The sequence below is a fragment of the Salvelinus alpinus genome, chromosome 25 (genome assembly GCF_045679555.1).
Source record: "Salvelinus alpinus chromosome 25, SLU_Salpinus.1, whole genome shotgun sequence".
NCBI lineage: Eukaryota > Metazoa > Chordata > Actinopteri > Salmoniformes > Salmonidae > Salvelinus > Salvelinus alpinus.
Window position 1 is genome coordinate 47,568,819 of NC_092110.1, and position 23,352 is coordinate 47,592,170.

Consider the following 23,352-nt stretch of genomic DNA (forward strand, 5'->3'; position numbering starts at 1 on the left):
GTGTTGGTCCCCACTCTGCCTATCGGGTAACTACAGTAGTTATATTGTGTTGGTCCCCACTCTGCCTATCAGGTAACTACAGTAGTTATATTGTGCTGGTCCCCACTCTGCCTATCAGGTAACTACAGTAGTTATATTGTGTTGGTCCCCACTCTGCCTATCAGGTAAATACACTAGTTATATTGTGTTGGTCCCCACTCTGCCTATCAGGTAACTACAGTAGTTATATTGTGTTGGTCCCCACTCTGCCTATCAGGTAACTACAGTAGTTATATTGTGTTGGTCACCACTCTGCCTATCAGGTAACTACAGTAGTTATATTGTGTTGGTCCCCACTCTGCCTATCAGGTAACTACAGTAGTTATATTGTGTTGGTCCCCACTCTGCCTATCAGGTAACTACACTAGTTATATTGTGTTGGTCACCACTCTGCCTATCAGGTAACTACAGTAGTTATATTGTGTTGGTCCCCACTCTGCCTATCAGGTAAATACAGTAGTTATATTGTGTTGGTCCCCACTCTGCCTATCAGGTAACTACAGTAGTTATATTGTGTTGGTCCCCACTCTGCCTATCAGGTAACTACAGTAGTTATATTGTGCTGGTCCCCACTCTGCCTATCAGGTAACTACAGTAGTTATATTGTGCTGGTCCCCACTCTGCCTATCAGGTAACTACAGTAGTTATATTGTGCTGGTCCCCACTCTGCCTATCAGGTAACTACAGTAGTTATATTGTGTTGGTCCCCACTCTGCCTATCAGGTAAATACACTAGTTATATTGTGTTGGTCCCCACTCTGCCTATCAGGTAACTACAGTAGTTATATTGTGTTGGTCCCCACTCTGCCTATCAGGTAACTACAGTAGTTATATTGTGTTGGTCACCACTCTGCCTATCAGGTAACTACAGTAGTTATATTGTGTTGGTCACCACTCTGCCTATCAGGTAACTACACTAGTTATATTGTGTTGGTCCCCACTCTGCCTATCAGGTAACTACAGTAGTTATATTGTGTTGGTCCCCACTCTGCCTATCAGGTAAATACAGTAGTTATATTGTGTTGGTCCCCACTCTGCCTATCAGGTAACTACAGTAGTTATATTGTGTTGGTCACCACTCTGCCTATCAGGTAAATACACTAGTTATATTGTGTTGGTCACCACTCTGCCTATCAGGTAAATACACTAGTTATATTGTGTTGGTCACCACTCTGCCTATCAGGTAAATACACTAGTTATATTGTGTTGGTCACCACTCTGCCTATCAGGTAAATACACTAGTTATATTGTGTTGGTCCCCACTCTGCCTATCAGGTAACTACAGTAGTTATATTGTGTTGGTCCCCACTCTGCCTATCAGGTAACTACAGTAGTTATATTGTGTTGGTCTCCACTCTGCCTATCAGGTAACTACAGTAGTTATATTGTGTTGGTCCCCACTCTGCCTATCAGGTAACTACAGTAGTTATATTGTGTTGGTCTCCACTCTGCCTATCAGGTAACTACAGTAGTTATATTGTGTTGGTCCCCACTCTGCCTATCAGGTAACTACAGTAGTTATATTGTGTTGGTCCCCACTCTGCCTATCAGGTAACTACACTAGTTATATTGTGTTGGTCCCCACTCTGCCTATCAGGTAGCTACAGTAGTTATATTGTGTTGGTCCCCACTCTGCCTATCAGGTAACTACACTAGTTATATTGTGCTGGTCCCCACTCTGCCTATCAGGTAACTACAGTAGTTATATTGTGTTGGTCCCCACTCTGCCTATCAGGTAACTACACTAGTTATATTGTGTTGGTCACCACTCTGCCTATCAGGTAACTACAGTAGTTATATTGTGTTGGTCCCCACTCTGCCTATCAGGTAAATACAGTAGTTATATTGTGTTGGTCCCCACTCTGCCTATCAGGTAACTACAGTAGTTATATTGTGTTGGTCCCCACTCTGCCTATCAGGTAACTACAGTAGTTATATTGTGCTGGTCCCCACTCTGCCTATCAGGTAACTACAGTAGTTATATTGTGTTGGTCCCCACTCTGCCTATCAGGTAACTACAGTAGTTATATTGTGTTGGTCCCCACTCTGCCTATCAGGTAAATACAGTAGTTATATTGTGTTGGTCCCCACTCTGCCTATCAGGTAACTACAGTAGTTATATTGTGTTGGTCCCCACTCTGCCTATCAGGTAACTACAGTAGTTATATTGTGTTGGTCCCCACTCTGCCTATCAGGTAACTACAGTAGTTATATTGTGTTGGTCCCCACTCTGCCTATCAGGTAAATACAGTAGTTATATTGTGTTGGTCACCACTCTGCCTATCAGGTAACTACAGTAGTTATATTGTGTTGGTCCCCACTCTGCCTATCAGGTAACTACAGTAGTTATATTGTGCTGGTCCCCACTCTGCCTATCAGGTAACTACAGTAGTTATATTGTGTTGGTCCCCACTCTGCCTATCAGGTAAATACAGTAGTTATATTGTGTTGGTCACCACTCTGCCTATCAGGTAACTACAGTAGTTATATTGTGTTGGTCCCCACTCTGCCTATCAGGTAACTACAGTAGTTATATTGTGTTGGTCCCCACTCTGCCTATCAGGTAACTACAGTAGTTATATTGTGTTGGTCCCCACTCTGCCTATCAGGTAACTACAGTAGTTATATTGTGTTGGTCCCCACTCTGCCTATCAGGTAACTACAGTAGTTATATTGTGCTGGTCCCCACTCTGCCTATCAGGTAACTACAGTAGTTATATTGTGTTGGTCCCCACTCTGCCTATCAGGTAACTACAGTAGTTATATTGTGTTGGTCCCCACTCTGCCTATCAGGTAACTACAGTAGTTATATTGTGTTGGTCCCCACTCTGCCTATCAGGTAACTACACTAGTTATATTGTGTTGGTCCCCACTCTGCCTATCAGGTAACTACAGTAGTTATATTGTGCTGGTCCCCACTCTGCCTATCAGGTAACTACAGTAGTTATATTGTGTTGGTCCCCACTCTGCCTATCAGGTAACTACTGTAGTTATATTGTGTTGGTCCCCACTCTGCCTATCAGGTAACTACAGTAGTTATATTGTGCTGGTCCCCACTCTGCCTATCAGGTAACTACACTAGTTATATTGTGTTGGTCCCCACTCTGCCTATCAGGTAACTACACTAGTTATATTGTGTTGGTCCCCACTCTGCCTATCAGGTAACTACACTAGTTATATTGTGTTGGTCCCCACTCTGCCTATCAGGTAACTACAGTAGTTATATTCTGTTGGTCCCCACTCTGCCTATCAGGTAACTACAGTAGTTATATTCTGTTGGTCCCCACTCTGCCTATCAGGTAACTACACTAGTTATATTGTGTTGGTCCCCACTCTGCCTATCAGGTAACTACAGTAGTTATATTCTGTTGGTCCCCACTCTGCCTATCAGGTAACTACACTAGTTATATTGTGTTGGTCCCCACTCTGCCTATCAGGTAACTACAGTAGTTATATTCTGTTGGTCCCCACTCTGCTTATCAGGTAACTACACTAGTTATATTGTGTTGGTCCCCACTCTGCCTATCAGGTAACTACAGTAGTTATATTCTGTTGGTCCCCACTCTGCCTATCAGGTAACTACAGTAGTTATATTCTGTTGGTCCCCACTCTGCCTATCAGGTAACTACACTAGTTATATTGTGTTGGTCCCCACTCTGCCTATCAGGTAACTACAGTAGTTATATTCTGTTGGTCCCCACTCTGCCTATCGGGTAACTACAGTAGTTATATTCTGTTGGTCCCCACTCTGCCTATCAGGTAACTACACTAGTTATATTGTGTTGGTCCCCACTCTGCCTATCGGGTAACTACAGTAGTTATATTGTGTTGGTCCCCACTCTGCCTATCAGGTAACTACACTAGTTATATTGTGTTGGTCCCCACTCTGCCTATCGGGTAACTACAGTAGTTATATTGTGTTGGTCCCCACTCTGCCTATCAGGTAACTACAGTAGTTATATTGTGCTGGTCCCCACTCTGCCTATCAGGTAACTACAGTAGTTATATTGTGTTGGTCCCCACTCTGCCTATCAGGTAAATACACTAGTTATATTGTGTTGGTCCCCACTCTGCCTATCAGGTAACTACAGTAGTTATATTGTGTTGGTCCCCACTCTGCCTATCAGGTAACTACAGTAGTTATATTGTGTTGGTCACCACTCTGCCTATCAGGTAACTACAGTAGTTATATAGAGACCCATTATCAGCAACCATCACTCCTGTGTTCCAATGGCACGTTGTGTTAGCTAATCCAAGTTTGTCATTTTGAAAGGCTAATTGATCATTAGAAAAAGCTTTTTGCAATTCTGTTAGCACAGCTGAAAACTGTTATCCTGATTTAAAGAGGAGTGGGAGGCCCCGGTGCACAACTGAGCAAGAGGACAAGTACATCAGAGTGTCTAGTTTGAGAAACCGACGCCTCACAAGTCCTCAACTGGCAGCTTCATTAAATAGTACCCACAAAACACCACTCTCAGTATCAACAGTGAAGGGGCGACTCCGGGATGCTGGCCTTCTAGGCAGAAAAAGCCATATCTCAGACTGGCCAACAAAAAGAACATATTAAGATGGGCAAAAGAACACAGACACTGGACAGAGCATCCCAGAGTCACCTCTTCTGAACAGAATGCATTCAACCAAAATGTGTCTTCCACGTTTAACCCTTGCCCTCTGAATCAGAGAGGCGTTAATCGACGTCATCAGCGCCCAGTGAGCAGTTGTTGTTGGGCGTTAACTACCTTTCTCAAGGGCAGAAAGGCAGATTTTTCCACCTTGCTCTGGGATTCGACCTTTTGGTTACTGAGCTAACGCTTTTAACCCCCCAACATGGTGGTAATGAATAACATTAGATGGAAAAGGGGTGGGATATGATCCTTTATGAAAGCTTGGTGTTCATATTGTGTGACAGTCTGTCCTCTGTGTTGTCTGCTATAGAACCCCAGTGATTGCAGGAGGGATCTTTGTGATGGACAAGAGCTGGTTCAACCACCTGGGGCAATACGACACTCACATGGACATCTGGGGGGGAGAGAACTTTGGTGAGTTCACTGAGTGGGGTGTGCGTGCTTGACTTTGTTTTCATTCACTGAGATTGTCTCTGTCCCATCTGATTAGAACAGACAGACAGACAGACAGACAGACAGACAGACAGACAGACAGACAGACAGACAGACAGACAGACAGACAGAGATGGAGACAGACAGACAGACAGACAGACAGACAGACAGACAGACAGACAGACAGACAGACAGACAGACAGACAGACAGACAGACAGAGAGAGAGAGATGGAGACAGACAGACAGACAGACAGACAGACAGACAGACAGACAGACAGACAGACAGACAGACAGACAGACAGACAGAGAGAGAGAGAGAGATGGAGACAGACAGACAGACAGACAGACAGACAGACAGACAGACAGACAGACAGAGAGATGGAGACAGACAGACAGACAGACAGACAGACAGACAGACAGACAGACAGACAGACAGACAGACAGACAGACAGACAGACAGACAGACAGAGAGATGGAGACAGACAGATGGAGACAGACAGACAGACAGACAGACAGACAGACAGACAGACAGACAGACAGACAGAGAAGGAGACAGACAGACAGACAGACAGACAGACAGACAGACAGACAGACAGACAGACAGACAGACAGACAGACAGACAGAGATGGAGACAGACAGACAGACAGACAGACAGACAGACAGACAGACAGACAGAGAGAGATGGAGACAGACAGACAGACAGACAGACAGACAGACAGACAGACAGACAGACAGACAGAGAGATGGAGACAGACAGACAGACAGACAGACAGACAGACAGACAGACAGACAGACAGACAGACAGACAGACAGACAGACAGAGAGATGGAGACAGACAGATGGCAGACAGACAGACAGACAGACAGACAGACAGACAGACATACAGACAGACATACAGACAGACAGACAGACAGACAGACAGACAGACAGACAGACAGACAGACAGACAGAGATGGAGACAGACAGACAGACAGACAGACAGACAGACAGACAGACAGACAGACAGACAGACAGACAGACAGAGAGATGGAGACAGACAGACAGACAGACAGACAGACAGACAGACAGACAGACAGACAGACAGAGAGATGGAGACAGACAGATGGAGACAGACAGATGGAGACAGACAGACAGACAGACAGACAGACAGACAGACAGACAGAGAGATGGAGACAGACAGACAGACAGACAGACAGACAGACAGACAGACAGAGAGAGATGGAGACAGACAGACAGACAGACAGACAGACAGACAGACAGACAGACAGACAGACAGACAGACAGACAGACAGACAGACAGACAGAGAGAGAGATGGAGACAGACAGACAGACAGACAGACAGACAGACAGACAGACAGACAGACAGACAGACAGACAGACAGAGAGAGAGAGAGAGATGGAGACAGACAGACAGACAGACAGACAGACAGACAGACAGACAGACAGACAGACAGACAGACAGACAGAGAGATGGAGACAGACAGACAGACAGACAGACAGACAGACAGACAGACAGACAGACAGACAGACAGACAGACAGACAGACAGACAGACAGAGAGATAGAGACAGACAGATGGAGACAGACAGACAGACAGACAGACAGACAGACAGACAGACAGACAGACAGACAGACAGAGAAGGAGACAGACAGACAGACAGACAGACAGACAGACAGACAGACAGACAGACAGACAGACAGACAGACAGACAGACAGACAGACAGACAGACAGACAGACAGACAGACAGACAGACAGACAGACAGAGATGGAGACAGACAGACAGACAGACAGACAGACAGACAGACAGACAGACAGAGAGATGGAGACAGACAGACAGACAGACAGACAGACAGACAGACAGACAGACAGACAGACAGACAGACAGACAGACAGACAGAGAGATGGAGACAGACAGATGGAGACAGACAGACAGACAGACAGACAGACAGACAGACATACAGACAGACATACAGACAGACAGACAGACAGACAGACAGACAGACAGACAGACAGACAGACAGACAGACAGACAGAGATGGAGACAGACAGACAGACAGACAGACAGACAGACAGACAGACAGACAGACAGACAGACAGACAGACAGACAGACAGACAGACAGAGAGATGGAGACAGACAGACAGACAGACAGACAGACAGACAGACAGACAGACAGACAGACAGACAGACAGAGAGATGGAGACAGACAGATGGAGACAGACAGATGGAGACAGACAGACAGACAGACAGACAGACAGACAGACAGACAGACAGAGAGATGGAGACAGACAGACAGACAGACAGACAGACAGACAGACAGACAGACAGAGAGAGATGGAGACAGACAGACAGACAGACAGACAGACAGACAGACAGACAGACAGACAGACAGACAGACAGACAGACAGACGGAGACAGACGGAGAGAGACAGACAGACAGACAGACAGACAGAGAGATGGAGACAGACAGATGGAGACAGACAGACAGACAGACAGACAGACAGACAGACAGACAGACAGACAGACAGACAGACAGACAGACAGAGCGAGATGGAGACAGACAGACAGACAGACAGACAGACAGACAGACAGACAGACAGACAGACAGACAGACGGAGACAGACAGACAGACAGACAGACAGACAGACAGACAGACAGACAGACAGACAGACAGAGAGATGGAGACAGACAGATGGAGACAGACAGACAGACAGACAGACAGACAGACAGACAGACAGACAGAGAGAGATGGAGACAGACAGACAGACAGACAGACAGACAGACAGACAGACAGACAGAGAGATGGAGACAGACAGACAGACAGACAGACAGACAGACAGACAGACAGACAGACAGACAGACAGACAGACAGACAGACAGCGAGATGGAGACAGACAGATGGAGACAGACAGACAGACAGACAGACAGACAGACAGACAGACAGACAGACAGACAGAGAGATGGAGACATACAGATGGAGACAGACAGACAGACAGACAGACAGACAGACAGACAGACAGACAGACAGAAAGACAGAGAGATGGAGACAGACAGATGGAGACAGACAGACAGACAGACAGACAGACAGACAGACAGACAGACAGACAGACAGAGAGATGGAGACAGACAGACAGACAGACAGACAGACAGACAGACAGACAGACAGACAGACAGACAGACAGACAGACAGACAGACAGACAGACAGACAGACAGACAGACAGACAGACAGACAGACAGACAGACGGAGACAGAGAGATGGAGACAAACAGATGGAGACAGACAGACAGACAGACAGACAGACAGACAGACAGACAGACAGACAGACAGACAGACAGACAGACAGACAGACAGACAGACAGACAGACAGACAGACAGAGATGGAGACAGACAGACAGACAGACAGACAGACAGACAGACAGACAGACAGACAGACAGACAGACAGAGAGACAGACAGACAGACAGACAGACAGACAGACAGACAGACAGACAGACAGACAGACAGACAGACAGACAGACAGACAGACAGACAGACAGACAGACAGACAGACAGACAGACAGACAGACAGACAGAGAGATGGAGACAGACAGACAGACAGACAGACAGACAGACAGACAGACAGACAGACAGACAGACAGACAGACAGACAGAGAGATGGAGACAGACAGATGGAGACAGACAGACAGACAGACAGACAGACAGACAGACAGACAGACAGACAGACAGACAGACAGACAGACAGACAGAGATGGAGACAGACAGACAGACAGACAGACAGACAGACAGACAGACAGACAGACAGACAGACAGACAGACAGACAGACAGACAGACAGACAGACAGACAGACAGACAGACAGACAGACAGACAGACAGACAGACAGACAGACAGACAGACAGACAGACAGACAGACCGACAGACAGAGAGATGGAGACAGACAGATGGAGACAGACAGACAGACAGACAGACAGACAGACAGACAGACAGACAGACAGACAGACAGACAGACAGAGAGATGGAGACAGACAGACAGACAGACAGACAGACCGACCGACCGACCGACCGACCGACCGACCGACCGACCGACCGACCGACCGACCGACCGACCGACCGACCGACCGACCGACCGACCGACCGAAAGAAAGAAAGAAAGAAAGTCTGGTATATACAATGTTAATGGTGACAGGTTAGCATGTCTCGGGGGTAGGACTAGGGTTGTTACGGTGACCGTATTACCGCCACACCAGCGGTTATCAGTAAGGAAGGCAGTCAAATTCCACGTGACCGTTTAGTCACGGTAACTAGGCTTCTCCAACCTCTGATGCTGCTGATGGTCATTAGTAGCCTACCAAACTGCCTGGTACTCAGCACACTATTGTCCTTCTAATCTCTGACATAAATACAAATGTAATCGAAAATTAAATCAAACACCTCATGAGTGCACATGAGCTCATGTTGCGCAACATTTCTATAGGCTATGCAATTGCGCGAGAAAACAGAGTGATGGCCTCTGTTAAAAAGAGGAGGATCCCATCAGCTTTCTATAGGCTAGGCCTACTATATTTAATTCTCAACTTTCCTAATATTAAGCATATTGTTTCTCTTTACAACAGGAGTATAGCCTACCTGACTGGCATGAAAATGAACCCTGTGAAAAAGGGTCCTCCATTCGCTATTTAAGTACATAGGGGGAAAAAATACATGTAATCTGTTTCGAGACAGGTGCATGATAATGGTCCATTCTAAATCCAAACTAATTTCACACATATATTATTTTGTATATTTGTTTAAGACAATTACTTTCTTTTTTAAAAATTGGATGCCGATGGTTGTATTAATTTGGCATCTATTGCATCCCACAACTGTCCCAGACTATGTTTGGAATATTTATTTATGGCACAGAAGGACAAGTTGACCAATAGAATAGGTCAACTTTTGTACTATGGGGGATAGTAGATTGACATAGGCTAGTGCTGTTGCTGTTTGTTAGGTCTACCCATGTTGTTGGCTGACTAAATGTGGACTCACGCAGTTGCATTCACTTGTAGCCTACTTCTTAGCTGAAATACATGTGAGAAAGACCCGAGCACATGACGGGCATTGGCTAATAAGAATTGAGATATCTGAGAGAGGTGCTTCGGAGCACGGCAGCCAGGAGAAGGGAATTATAATGATTATATTCAGCCCAAGGGCACAAAGGTCACTTTGGACCACAAAAGGCATGGATTTTTCAGGGGGCATTACGGTCACACAAGGGGGAGGCTGCCGGGAACTTTGAGGCTTGGTGTGAGAATATTATCAAGTGCTTGTCAAATTGTGAATGAGAGACTGATGAAGTGTGTACAGCCTTTCATGTTACTTTTTTCAAATAATTGTTTTAATCATCATTAGAGTCCCATCATGAATGTATTAAATCTAAACATATAGCCCAACGTTTGTATCACAACCAAAGGTACATTAGTAACTCTAAATGAAGCATATATGATATATATACATGATGATATATACATATAGGAGGACCTGTTTCTTTGTTAACCGCTCAACACAGAATAGCCACATGAGGACACTTTTAGAAAATAAATAAATAATATATTTATTGTGAAGGTGTAGGCTATATTACATGGATTTATGAGACTTTTAAAAAATGTTACAAAGGTCTGTATCAGTGGCTTGTAGAAGCCAGGAGATGCTGAATGTGTTTATATCAATTAACGGTCAATTGTCGTGAAACCGGCAGTTATTTGCTTGACAACCACCGGCTGACAAAATTTCACAACCGCCAACACATGGGCTGTGTGGCGTGCAGACCTGGGTTTTGCTGCAAAACGATCTTAATTTGACCAGACCTATGCTGACAGTAACACAATCTAGCCACATCAGGATTAAAATGGCAGATCATCATGCCCTTTATTTGAAAGTCAATTCTATACTTTGCATTCTGAAATGCCTTTATCTGTTGGAGGCATGTTAGAACTGAACAAGGATCTCACACTGAGTCTTCCAACAGAACTAGGTGTCTGATCTGCATTAGCCCTCATTAGCAGAGTTCGCCGTATACTTCATCTGGTACACATCAATCAGAACAAGAAGCTAGGGACGTTAATGGTGTCTCTCTCTCTCTCTCTCTCTTTCTCTGTATAATCTCCTATAAATATAACACATATCCTGTCTGTGTCTGTCTGTCCTGGTGTCACTCTTCAGAGCTGTCGTTCAGAGTGTGAATGTGTGTCGGCAGACCAGACTGTGTTCGTGTTGACACATATATTAAATATAAACAATGTGTGTGTGTGTGTGTGTGTGTGTGTGTGTGTGTGTGTGTGTGTGTGTGTGTGTGTGTGTGTGTGTGTGTGTGTGTGTGTGTGTGTGTGTGTGTGTGTGTGTGTGTGTGTGTGTGTGTGTGTGTGTGTGTGTGTGTGTGTGTGTGTGTGTGTAATCTCCCACGTATTGAATATACAGGTCATTCAGAAAGTATTCAGACCCCTTGACTTTTTCCACATTTTGTTACATGACAGTCTTATTCTAAAATTGATCAAATTGTTTTTTTCATCATCACACACATCTATACACAATACCCCATAATGACATCACAATACCCCATAATGACATCACAATACCCCATAATGACATCACAATACCCCATAATGACATCACAATACCCCATAATGACATCACAATACCCCATAATGACCAAGCAAAAAACGGTTTTAGAAATATTACATTTACATAAGTATTCAGACCCTTTACTCAGTACTTTGTTGAAGCACCTTTGGCAGCGATTACAGCCTCGAGTCTTCTTGGGTATGACGCTACAAGCTTGGTACACCTGTATTTGGGGAGTTTCTCCCATTCTTCTCTGCAGATCCTCTCAGAATCTGTCAGGTTGGATGGGGAGCATCGCTGCACAGATATTTTCAGGTCTCTCCAGAGATCGTCGATTGGGTTCAAGTCGGGGTTCTGGCTGGGCCACTCAAGGACATTCAGAGACTTGTCCCGAAGCCACTCCTGCGTTGTCTTGGCTGTGTGCTTAGGGTCGTTGTCCTGCTGGAAGGCGAACCTCTGGAGCAGCTTTTAATCAAGGATCTCTCTGTACTTTGCTCCTTTCATCTTTCCCTACATTCTCTGCCAGTACCTGCTGCTGAAAAACATCCCCACAGCATGATGCTGCCACCACCATGCTTCACTGTAGGGATGGTGCCAGGTTACCTCCAGACGTGATGCTTGGCATTCAGGCCAGAAAATCTTGTTTGTCATGGTCTGAAAGTCCTTTAGGTGCCGTTTGGCAAACTCCAAGCGGGCTGTCATGTGCCTTTAATTGAGGAGTGGCTTCCGTCTGGCCACTCTACCATAAAGGCCTGATTGGTGGAGTGCTGCAGAGTTGGTTGTCCTTCAGAGGAACTCTGGAGCTCTGTCAGAGTGACCAAGGCCCTCCCTGACAAAGGCCCTTCTCCCTGATTGCTCAGTTTGGCCGGGCGACCAGCTATAGAAAGAGTCTTGGCGGTTCCAAACTTCTTCCATTTCAGAATGATGGAGGCCACTGTGTTCTTGGGGACCTTCAATGCTGCAGAAATGTTTTGGTACCCTTCCCCAGATCTGTGGCTCGACACAATCCTGTCTCGGAGCTCAACGGACAATTCCTTCGACCTCATGGCTTGGTTTTTGCTCTGACATGCACCGTCAACTGTGGGACCTTATATAGACAGGTGTGTGCCTTTCCAAATCATGTCCAATCAATTGAATTTGGTGGACTCCAGTTGTAGAAACATCTCAAGGATGATCAATGGAAACAGGATGCACCTGAGCTCAATTTTGAGTCTCATAGCAAAGGGTCTGAATACTTATGTAAATAAGGTATTTCTGTCAAAAAAGAATTATACATTTGCAAACATTTCTAAAGACCTGTTTTCGCTCTGTCATTATGGGGTATTGTGATGTCATTATGGGGTATTGTGATGTCATTATGGGGTATTGTGATGTCCTTATGGGATATTGTGATGTCATTATGGGGTATTGTGATGTCATTATGGGGTATTGTGATGTCATTATGGGGTATCGTGTGTAGATTGAGGAGGAAAACATTTATTTAATCCATTTTAGAATAAGGCTGTAACGTAACAAAAGGTCTGAAAACTTTCCTATTGCGCTGTACATACTGTGTCCCTCCCTCCTCAGAGCTGTCCTTCAGGGTATGGATGTGTGGCGGGAGCCTGGAGATTCTGCCCTGCAGCAGGGTGGGGCACGTCTTCAGGAAACGCCACCCCTACGACTTTCCAGAGGGCAATGCTCTCACATACATCAAGTGAGTGGAACTATGAAATGTCTGGGTGTCCCAGAGAAAAGGTTTGAAATGTCTTGGGGTCCCAGAGGAGATGTTTGAGAACAGCTGGGAGTCCCAGAGGAGATGTTTGAAACGTCTTGAGGTTCCAGAGGAGATGTTTGAAAAAGGCTGGACTACAGAGCCAGCCACTAGCCATACCTTCCTCTGTACTGTACTGTCTACCTTCCTCTGTACTGTACTGTCTACCTTCCTCTGTACTGTACTGTCTACCTTCCTCTGTACTGTACTGTCTACCTTCCTCTGTACTGTACTGTCTACCTTCCTCTGTACTGTCTACCTTCCTCTGTACTGTACTGTCTACCTTCCTCTGTACTGTCTACCTTCCTCTGTACTGTACTGTCTACCTTCCTCTGTACTGTACTGTCTACCTTCCTCTGTACTGTCTACCTTCCTCTGTACTGTCTACCTTCCTCTGTACTGTCTACCTTCCTCTGTACTGTCTACCTTCCTCTGCACTGTCTCCCTTCCTCTGTACTGTCTACCTTCCTCTGTACTGTTTACCTTCCTCTGTACTGTACTGTCTACCTTCCTCTGTACTGTCTCCCTTCCTCTGTACTGTCTACCTTCCTCTATACTGTCTGCCTTCCTCTGTACTGTTTACCTTCCTCTGTACTGTACTGTCTACCTTCCTCTGTACTGTACTGTCTACCTTCCCCTGTACTGTACTGTCTACCTTCCTCTGCACTGTCTCCCTTCCTCTGTACTGTCTACCTTCCTCTGTACTGTCTACCTTCCTCTGTACTGTTTACCTTCCTCTGTACTGTCTACCTTCCTCTGTACTGTCTACCTTCCTCTGTACTGTCTACCTTCCTCTGTACTGTCTACCTTCCTCTGTACTGTCTACCTTCCTCTGTACTGTCTACCTTCCTCTGTACTGTACTGTCTACCTTCCTCTGTACTGTCTACCTTCCTCTGTACTGTCTACCTTCCTCTGTACTGTCTACCTTCCTCTGTACTGTACTGTCTACCTTCCTCTGTACTGTACTGTCTACCTTCCTCTGTACTGTACTGTCTACCTTCCGCTTTACTGTCTACCTTCCTCTGTACTGTAGGAATGCACAATGCTGCTGTGTTATTATCCTACCTGACCAGGTGTGTGTGTGTGTGTGTGTGTGTGTGTGTGTGTGTGTGTGTGTGTGTGTGTGTGTGTGTGTGTGTGTGTGTGTGTGTGTGTGTGTGTGTGTGTGTGTGTGTGTGTGTGGTCAGGAACACGCGTCGAGCAGCAGAGGTGTGGATGGACGAGTATAAGCAGTACTACTACTCAGCAAGGCCCTCAGCGCAGGGCAAGGCCTTTGGCAGCATTGCAGAGCGCCTGACTCTGAGACGCAAACTGAACTGCAAGTCCTTCCGTTGGTATATGGAGAACGTTTACCCTGAACTAAGGTGAGAGGAGAGAGTCTGTCTCTACAGCATCTAGGAAACAAAGCATCTAGGAAACACAGCATCTGGGAAACACAGCATCTAGGAAACACAGCATCTAGGAAACACAACATCTAGGAAACACAGCATCTAGGAAACACAGCATCTAGGAAACACAGCATCTAGGAAACACAGCATCTAGGAAACACAGCATCTAGGAAACACAACATCTAGGAAAGACAGCATCTAGGAAAGACAGGATCTAGGAAACACAGCATCTAGGAAACACAACATCTAGGAAACACAGCATCTAGGAAACACAACATCTAGGAAACACAACATCTAGGAAACACAACATCTAGGAAAGACAGCATCTAGGAAACACAGCATCTAGGAAACACAGCATCTAGGAAACACAGCATCTAGGAAACACAACATCTAGGAAACACAACATCTAGGAAACACAACATCTAGGAAACACAACATCTAGGAAACACAACATCTAGGAAAGACAGCATCTAGGAAACACAGCATCTAGGAAACACAGCATCTAGGAAACACAACACAGCATCTAGGAAACACAGCATCTAGGAAACACAACATCTAGGAAACACAGCACCTAGGAAACACAACATCTAGGAAACACAGCATCTAGGAAACACAGCATCTAGGAAACACAGCATCTAGGAAACACAACACAGCATCTAGGAAACACAACACAGCATCTAGGAAACACAGCATCTAGGAAACACAGCATCTAGGAAACACAACACAGCATCTAGGAAACACAACACAGCATCTAGGAAACACAGCATCTAGGAAACACAACACAGCATCTAGGAAACACAACACAGCATCTAGGAAACACAGCATCTAGGAAACACTGCACAGCATCTAGGAAACACAACATCTAGGAAACACTGCATCTAGGAAACACAGCATCTAGGAAACACAACATCTAGGAAACACAGCATCTAGGAAACACAACACAGCATCTAGGAAACACAGCATCTAGGAAACACAGCATCTAGGAAACACAGCATCTAGGAAACACAACACAGCATCTAGGAAACACAGCATCTAGGAAACACAGCATCTAGGAAACACAGCATCTAGGAAACACAACACAGCATCTAGGAAACACAGCATCTAGGAAACACAGCATCTAGGAAACACAGCATCTAGGAAACACAACATCTAGGAAACACAGCATCTAGGAAACACAACACAGCATCTAGGAAACACAGCATCTAGGAAACACAGCATCTAGGAAACACAGCATCTAGGAAACACAGCATCTAGGAAACACAACACAGCATCTAGGAAACACAGCATCTAGGAAACACAGCATCTAGGAAACACAACATCTAGGAAACACAACACAGCACCTAGGAAACACAGCATCTAGGAAACACAGCATCTAGGAAACACAGCATCTAGGAAACACGGCATCTAGGAAACACAGCACATAGGAAACACAACACAGCATCTAGGAAACACAGCATCTAGGAAACACAGCATCTAGGAAACACAACACAGCATCTAGGAAACACAGCATCTAGGAAACACAGCATCTAGGAAACACAGCATCTAGGAAACACAACATCTAGGAAACACAACACAGCACCTAGGAAACACAGCACCTAGGAAACACAGCATCTAGGAAACACAGCATCTAGGAAACACAGCACAGCACCTAGGAAACACAGCATCTAGGAAACACAGCATCTAGGAAACACAGCATCTAGGAAACACAGCATCTAGGAAACACAACATCTAGGAAACACAACACAGCATCTAGGAAACACAGCATCTAGGAAACACAGAATCTAGGAAACACAGCATCTAGGAAACACAGCATCTAGGAAACACAGCATCTAGGAAACACAACATCTAGGAAACACTACACAGCATCTAGGAAACACAGCATCTAGGAAACACAGCATCTAGGAAACACAGCATCTAGGAAACACAGCATCTAGGAAACACAGGATCTAGGAAACACAACACAGCATCTAGGAAACACAGCATCTAAGAAACACAGCATCTAGGAAACACAGCATCTAGGAAACACAACATCTAGGAAACACAACATCTAGGAAACACAGCATCTAGGAAACACAACACAGCATCTAGGAAACACAGCATCTAGGAAACACAGCATCTAGGAAACACAGCATCTAGGAAACACAACACAGCATCTAGGAAACACAGCATCTAGGAAACACAGCATCTAGGAAACACAGCATCTAGGAAACACAACACAGCATCTAGGAAACACAGCATCTAGGAAACACAACACAGCATCTAGGAAACACAGCATCTAGGAAACACAGCATCTAGGAAACACAACATCTAGGAAACACAGCATCTAGGAAACACAACACAGCATCTAGGAAACACAGCATCTAGGAAACACAGCATCTAGGAAACACAGCATCTAGGAAACACAGCATCTAGGAAACACAACACAGCATCTAGGAAACACAGCATCTAGGAAACACAGCATCTAGGAAACACAACATCTAGGAAACACAACACAGCACCTAGGAAACACAGCACCTAGGAAACACAGCATCTAGGAAACACAGCATCTAGGAAACACAGCATCTAGGAAACACAGCATCTAGGAAACACAGCATCTAGGAAACACAACACAGCATCTAGGAAACACAGCATCTAGGAAACACAGCATCTAGGAAACACAACACAGCATCTAGGAAACACAGCATCTAGGAAACACAGCATCTAGGAAACACAGCATCTAGGAAACACAACATCTAGGAAACACAACACAGCACCTAGGAAACACAGCACCTAGGAAACACAGCATCTAGGAAACACAGCATCTAGGAAACACAGCACAGCACCTAGGAAACACAGCATCTAGGAAACACAGCATCTAGGAAACACAACATCTAGGAAACACAACACAGCATCTAGGAAACACAGCATCTAGGAAACACATAATCTAGGAAACACAGCATCTAGGAAACACAGCATCTAGGAAACACAGCATCTAGGAAACACAACATCTAGGAAACACTACACAGCATCTAGGAAACACAGCATCTAGGAAACACAGCATCTAGGAAACACAGGATCTAGGAAACACAACACAGCATCTAGGAAACACAGCATCTAAGAAACACAGCATCTAGGAAACACAGCATCTAGGAAACACAACATCTAGGAAACACAACATCTAGGAAACACAACATCTAGGAAACACAACATCTAGGAAAGACAGCATCTAGGAAAGACAGCATCTAGGAAACACAGCATCTAGGAAACACAACATCTAGGAAACACAACATCTAGGAAACACAGCATCTAGGAAACACAGCATCTAGGAAACACAACATCTAGGAAACACAACATCTAGGAAACACAACATCTAGGAAACACAACATCTAGGAAACACAACATCTAGGAAAGACAGCATCTAGGAAACACAGCATCTAGGAAACACAACATCTAGGAAACACAACATCTAGGAAACACAACATCTAGGAAAGACAGCATCTAGGAAACACAGCATCTAGGAAACACAGCATCTAGGAAACACAGCATCTAGGAAACACAGCATCTAGGAAACACAACATCTAGGAAACACTACACAGCATCTAGGAAACACAGCATCTAGGAAACACAGCATCTAGGAAACACAGGATCTAGGAAACACAACATCTAAGAAACACAGCATCTAGGAAACTCAAGGTGTTGTGAGTCAGACATAAATAGTATCCCCCCTCCCAACACCTGTCCCCTCACAACACCTTCCCCCTCACAACACCTGCCCCCTCACAACACCTGTCCCCTCACAACACCTTCCCCACCCCAACACCTGCCCCACCCCAACACCTGCCCCACCCCAACACCTGCCCCCTCCCAACACCTGCCCCCTCCCAACACCTGCCCCCTCCAAACACCTGCCCCACCCCAACACCTGCCCCAACCCCTGCCCCCTCCCAACACCTGCCCCCTCACAACACCTGCCCCCTCCCAACACCTGCCCCCTCCCAACACCTGCCCCTCACAACACCTTCCCCCTCACAACACCTGCCCCCTCCCAACACCTGCCCCCTCACAACACCTGCCCCTCACAACACCTGCCCCCTCCCAACACCTTCCCCCTCACAACACCTTCCCCCTCACAACACCTGCCCCCTCACAACACCTGCCCCACCCCAACACCTGCCCCACCCCAACACCTGCCCCACCCCAACACCTGCCCCACCCCAACACCTGCCCCCTCCCAACACCTGCCCCCTCCCAACACCTGCCCCCTCCAAACACCTGCCCCACCCCAACACCTGCCCCAACCCCTGCCCCCTCCCAACACCTGCCCCTCCCAACACCTGCCCCCTCCCAACACCTGCCCCCTCACAACACCTGCCCCCTCCCAACACCTGCCCCCTCCCAACACCTGCCCCCTCACAACACCTTCCCCCTCACAACACCTGCCCCACCCCAACACCTGCCCCACCCCAACACCTGCCCCACCCCAACACCTGCCCCCTCCCAACACCTGCCCCCTCCCAACACCTGCCCCCTCCCAACACCTGCCCCCTCCCAACACCTGCCCCATACAGATATACATTTATTCAGCAATAAAATCATAGTTGTCTCGCTCTCTCTCTCTCTCTCTCTCTCTCTCTCTCTCTCTCTCTCTCTCTCTCTCTCTCTCTCTCTCTCTCTCCCCCCCCCCAGGATCCCAGAGCAGGATGCAGTGTCCAGTGTGTTGAGGCAGGGGGGATTGTGTCTGGAGAGCCTTGGTTCTGACAGCCTGGGTCTGGCAGAGTGTAGAGGCTCTGGAACGATGATGCTGCAGTCACAGGTCAGTACCACCACTCACCACTAGGGACAGGTCAGTACCATCACCCACCACTAGAGACAGGTCAGTACCACCACTCACCACTAGGGACAGGTCAGTATTATCACCCACCACTAGGGACAGGTCAGTACCACCACCCACCACTAGGGACAGGTCAGTATTATCACCCACCACTAGGGACAGGTCAGTACCACCACCCACCACTAGGGACAGGTCAGTATTATCACCCACCACTAGGGACAGGTCAGTACCACCACCTACCACTAGAGACAGGTCAGTACCACCACCCACCACTAGGGACAGGTCAGTACCACCACCCACCACTAGGGACAGGTCAGTACCACCACCCACCACTAGGGACAGGTCAGTATTATCACCCACCACTAGGGACAGGTCAGTACCACCCACCACTAGGGACAGGTCAGTATCATCACCCACCACTAGGGACAGGTCAGTACCACCACCCACCACTAGGGACAGGTCAGTACCACCCACCACTAGGGACAGGTCAGTATCATCACCCACCACTAGGGACAGGTCAGTATTATCACCCACCACTAGGGACAGGTCAGTACCACCACCCACCACTAGGGACAGGTCAGTACCACCACCCACCCCTAGGGACAGGTCAGTACCACCACCCACCCCTAGGGACATGTCAGTACCACCACCCACCACTAGAGACAGGTCAGTACCACCACCCACCACTAGGGACATGTCAGTACCACCACCCACCACTAGGGACAGGTCAGTACCACCACCCACCACTAGGGACAGGTCAGTATCACCACCCACCCCTAGGGACAGGTCAGTACCACCACCCACCCCTAGGGACAGGTCAGTATCACCACCCACCACTAGGGACAGGTCAGTATCACCACCCACCACTAGGGACAGGTCAGTACCACCACCCACCCCTAGGGACAGGTCAGTATCACCACCCACCACTAGGGATGGCTGTGCTTCCCTTTGTAGTCTGTAATGGTTTGCAAGCCCTGCAACATCCGACGAGCGTCGCAGCTGGTGTAGTACAATTCGATCTTAGTCCTGTATTGACGCTTTGCCTGTTTGATGTTTCGTCGGAGGGCATAGCGGGATTTCTTATAAGCTTCCGGGTTAGAGTCCCGCACCTTGAAAGCGGGAGCTCTAGCCTTTAGCTCAGTGCGGATGTTGCCTGTAATCCATAGCTTCTGGTTGGGGTATGTACGTACAGTCACTGTGGGGACGACGTCATCGATGCACTTACTGATGAAGCCAATGACTGATGTGGTGTACTCCTCAATGCCATAAGAAGAACCCCGGAACATATTCCAGTCTGTGCTGCAAAACAGTCCTGTAGTTTAGCATCTGCTTCATCTGACCACTTTTTTATTGACCGAGTCACTGGTGCTTCCTGCTTTAATTTTTGCTTGTAAGCAGGAATCAGGAGGATAGAGATATGGTCAGATTTACCAAATGGAGGGCGAGGGAGAGCTTTGTATGCGTCTCTGTGTGTGGAGTAAAGGTGGTCCAGAGTTTTCTTCCCTCTGGTTGCACATTTAACATGCTGGTAGAAATTAGGTAAGACGTATTTAAGTTTCCCTGCATTAAAGTCCCCGGCCACTAGGAGCACCGCCTCTGGATGAGCGTTTTCCTGTTTGGTAATGGCCCTATACAGCTTGTTGAGGGTGGTCTTAGTGCCAGCATCAGTCTGTGGTGGTATGTAGACAGCTACAAAAAATACAGATGGAAACTCTCTAGGTAGATAGTGTGGTCTACAGCTTATCATGAGATACTCTACCTCAGGCGAGGAAAACCTCGAGACTTCCTTAGACATCGTGCACCAGCTGTTGTTTACATATATACATAGACCACCGTCCCTTGTCTTACCAGACGCCGCTGTTCTATCCTGCCGGTACATCGTATAACCAGCCAGCTGTATGTTGATAATGTCGTCGTTCAGCCACGACTCCATGAAACATAAGATATTACAGTTTTTAATGTCCCGATGGTACTTTAATCTTCCTCGTAGCTCGTCGGTTTTATTTTCCAATGATTGCATGTTAGCTAGTAGAACGGAAGGCAGGTGGGGGGGGTTTATTCGATCGTCTACGAATTCTCAGAAGGCAGTCCGACCTCCGTCCTCTTTTTCTCCGTCGTCTCTTCACGGAAATGACTCTCCTCTCTCTCTCTCTCTCTCTCTCTCTCTCTCTCTCTCTCTCTCTCTCTCTCTCTCTCTCTCTCTCTCTCTCTCTCTCTCTCTCTCTCTCTCTCAGAGATGGCAGCTGGTGGAGCCTCTCCTACGCCAGCAGGACCTGTGTCTCGCCATCACAGCTTTTACTGCCGGGTCAAAGGTCAAGATGGAACCTTGCAGCAACAAGGAGCCCCGACAGGTGAGACAGGCAGGCAGACAGACAGACATCCCTCCATCCCCCCATCTCTCCATCCCCCCATCTCTCCATCTCTCCATCCCCCATCTCTCCATCTCTCCATCCCCCCATCTCTTCACCCCCCATCTCTCCATCTCTCCATCCCCCCATCTCTCTATCTCTCCATCCCCCATCTCTCCATCCCTCTATCCCCCCATCTCTCCATCCCCCATCCCCCCATTTCTCCATCCCCCCATCTCTCCACCCCCCCATCCCTCCATCCCCCCATCCCCCATCTCTCCATCTCTCCATCCCCCATCTCTCCATCTCTCCATCCCCCACCCCCATCTCTCCATCTCTCCATCCCCCTCTCCATCCCTCTATCCCCCCATCTCTCCATCCCTCCACCTCAGCTGCAGTTGGGCCAGCTCCACTGTTGATCTATAGCATCTAGGCGGGAGCTCTAACCCGAACCATGTGTTAGGAACTGGGCCAGCGTATCCTCTCATCTCCCAGCAGTCCCATCTCTCTACAGTTCCTAGGGAGTCAGTCAGTGTTCCCATGATTCACTGCTGCTCTGAGCCATGATCGGCCTCTCCAGCCCAAAGCTCAGTTACTTCCCAAATGGCACCCTATTCCCTATATAGTGCACTACTTTAGACCAGAGCCCTATGGCACCCTATTCCCTATATAGTGCACTACTTTTGACCAGAGCCCTATTCCCTATATAGTGCACTACTTTAGACCGGAGCCCTATTCCCTATATAGTGCACTACTTTAGACCAGAGCCCTATTCCCTATATAGTGCACTACTTTAGACCAGAGCCCTATTCCCTATATAGTGCACTACTTTAGACCGGAACCCTATGTCACCCTATTCCCTATATAGTGCACTACTTTAGACCAGAGCCCTATGGCACCCTATTCCCTACATAGTGCACTACTTTTGACCAGAGCCCTATGTCACACTATTCCCTACATAGTGCACTACTTTAGACCAGAGCCCTATTGAACCCTGTTACTGTGGGGACTAACCTCAGACCAGGACTATACCCATTCTGTTACTATGGAGACTAACCTCAGACCAGGAGATAGACCCAAATGGCCTATATAGGGAATAGGGCCCTGGTCTAAAGTAGTGTACTATATAGGGTATAGGGCTCTGGTCTAAAGTAGTGCACTATATAGGGAATAGGGCCCTGGTCTATAGTAGTGTACTATATAGGGAATAGGGTGACATAGGGCTCTGGTCAAAAGTAGTGCACTATATAGGGAATAGGGTGACATAGGGCTCTGGTCAAAAGTAGTGCACTATGTAGGGAACAGGGTGACATAGGGCTCTGGTCTAAAGTAGTGCACTATGTAGGGAACAGGGT

The 23,352-nt window shown here is 47.0% G+C and overlaps 1 protein-coding gene across 1 annotated transcript in view; it reads left to right on the forward strand.

Annotated features, from left to right (window-relative positions):
- galnt16 (UDP-N-acetyl-alpha-D-galactosamine:polypeptide N-acetylgalactosaminyltransferase 16) overlaps window positions 1–23,352 on the forward strand; it is a 115,710-nt gene that overhangs the window by 80,662 nt on the left and 11,696 nt on the right. Inside the window, exons 9-13 of the mRNA XM_071366969.1 lie at window positions 4,975–5,078; window positions 13,267–13,393; window positions 14,639–14,815; window positions 19,505–19,631; window positions 21,884–22,000. Coding sequence (XP_071223070.1) covers window positions 4,975–5,078; window positions 13,267–13,393; window positions 14,639–14,815; window positions 19,505–19,631; window positions 21,884–22,000 — 652 coding nt within the window. The remainder of the gene's footprint in view (window positions 1–4,974; window positions 5,079–13,266; window positions 13,394–14,638; window positions 14,816–19,504; window positions 19,632–21,883; window positions 22,001–23,352) is intronic.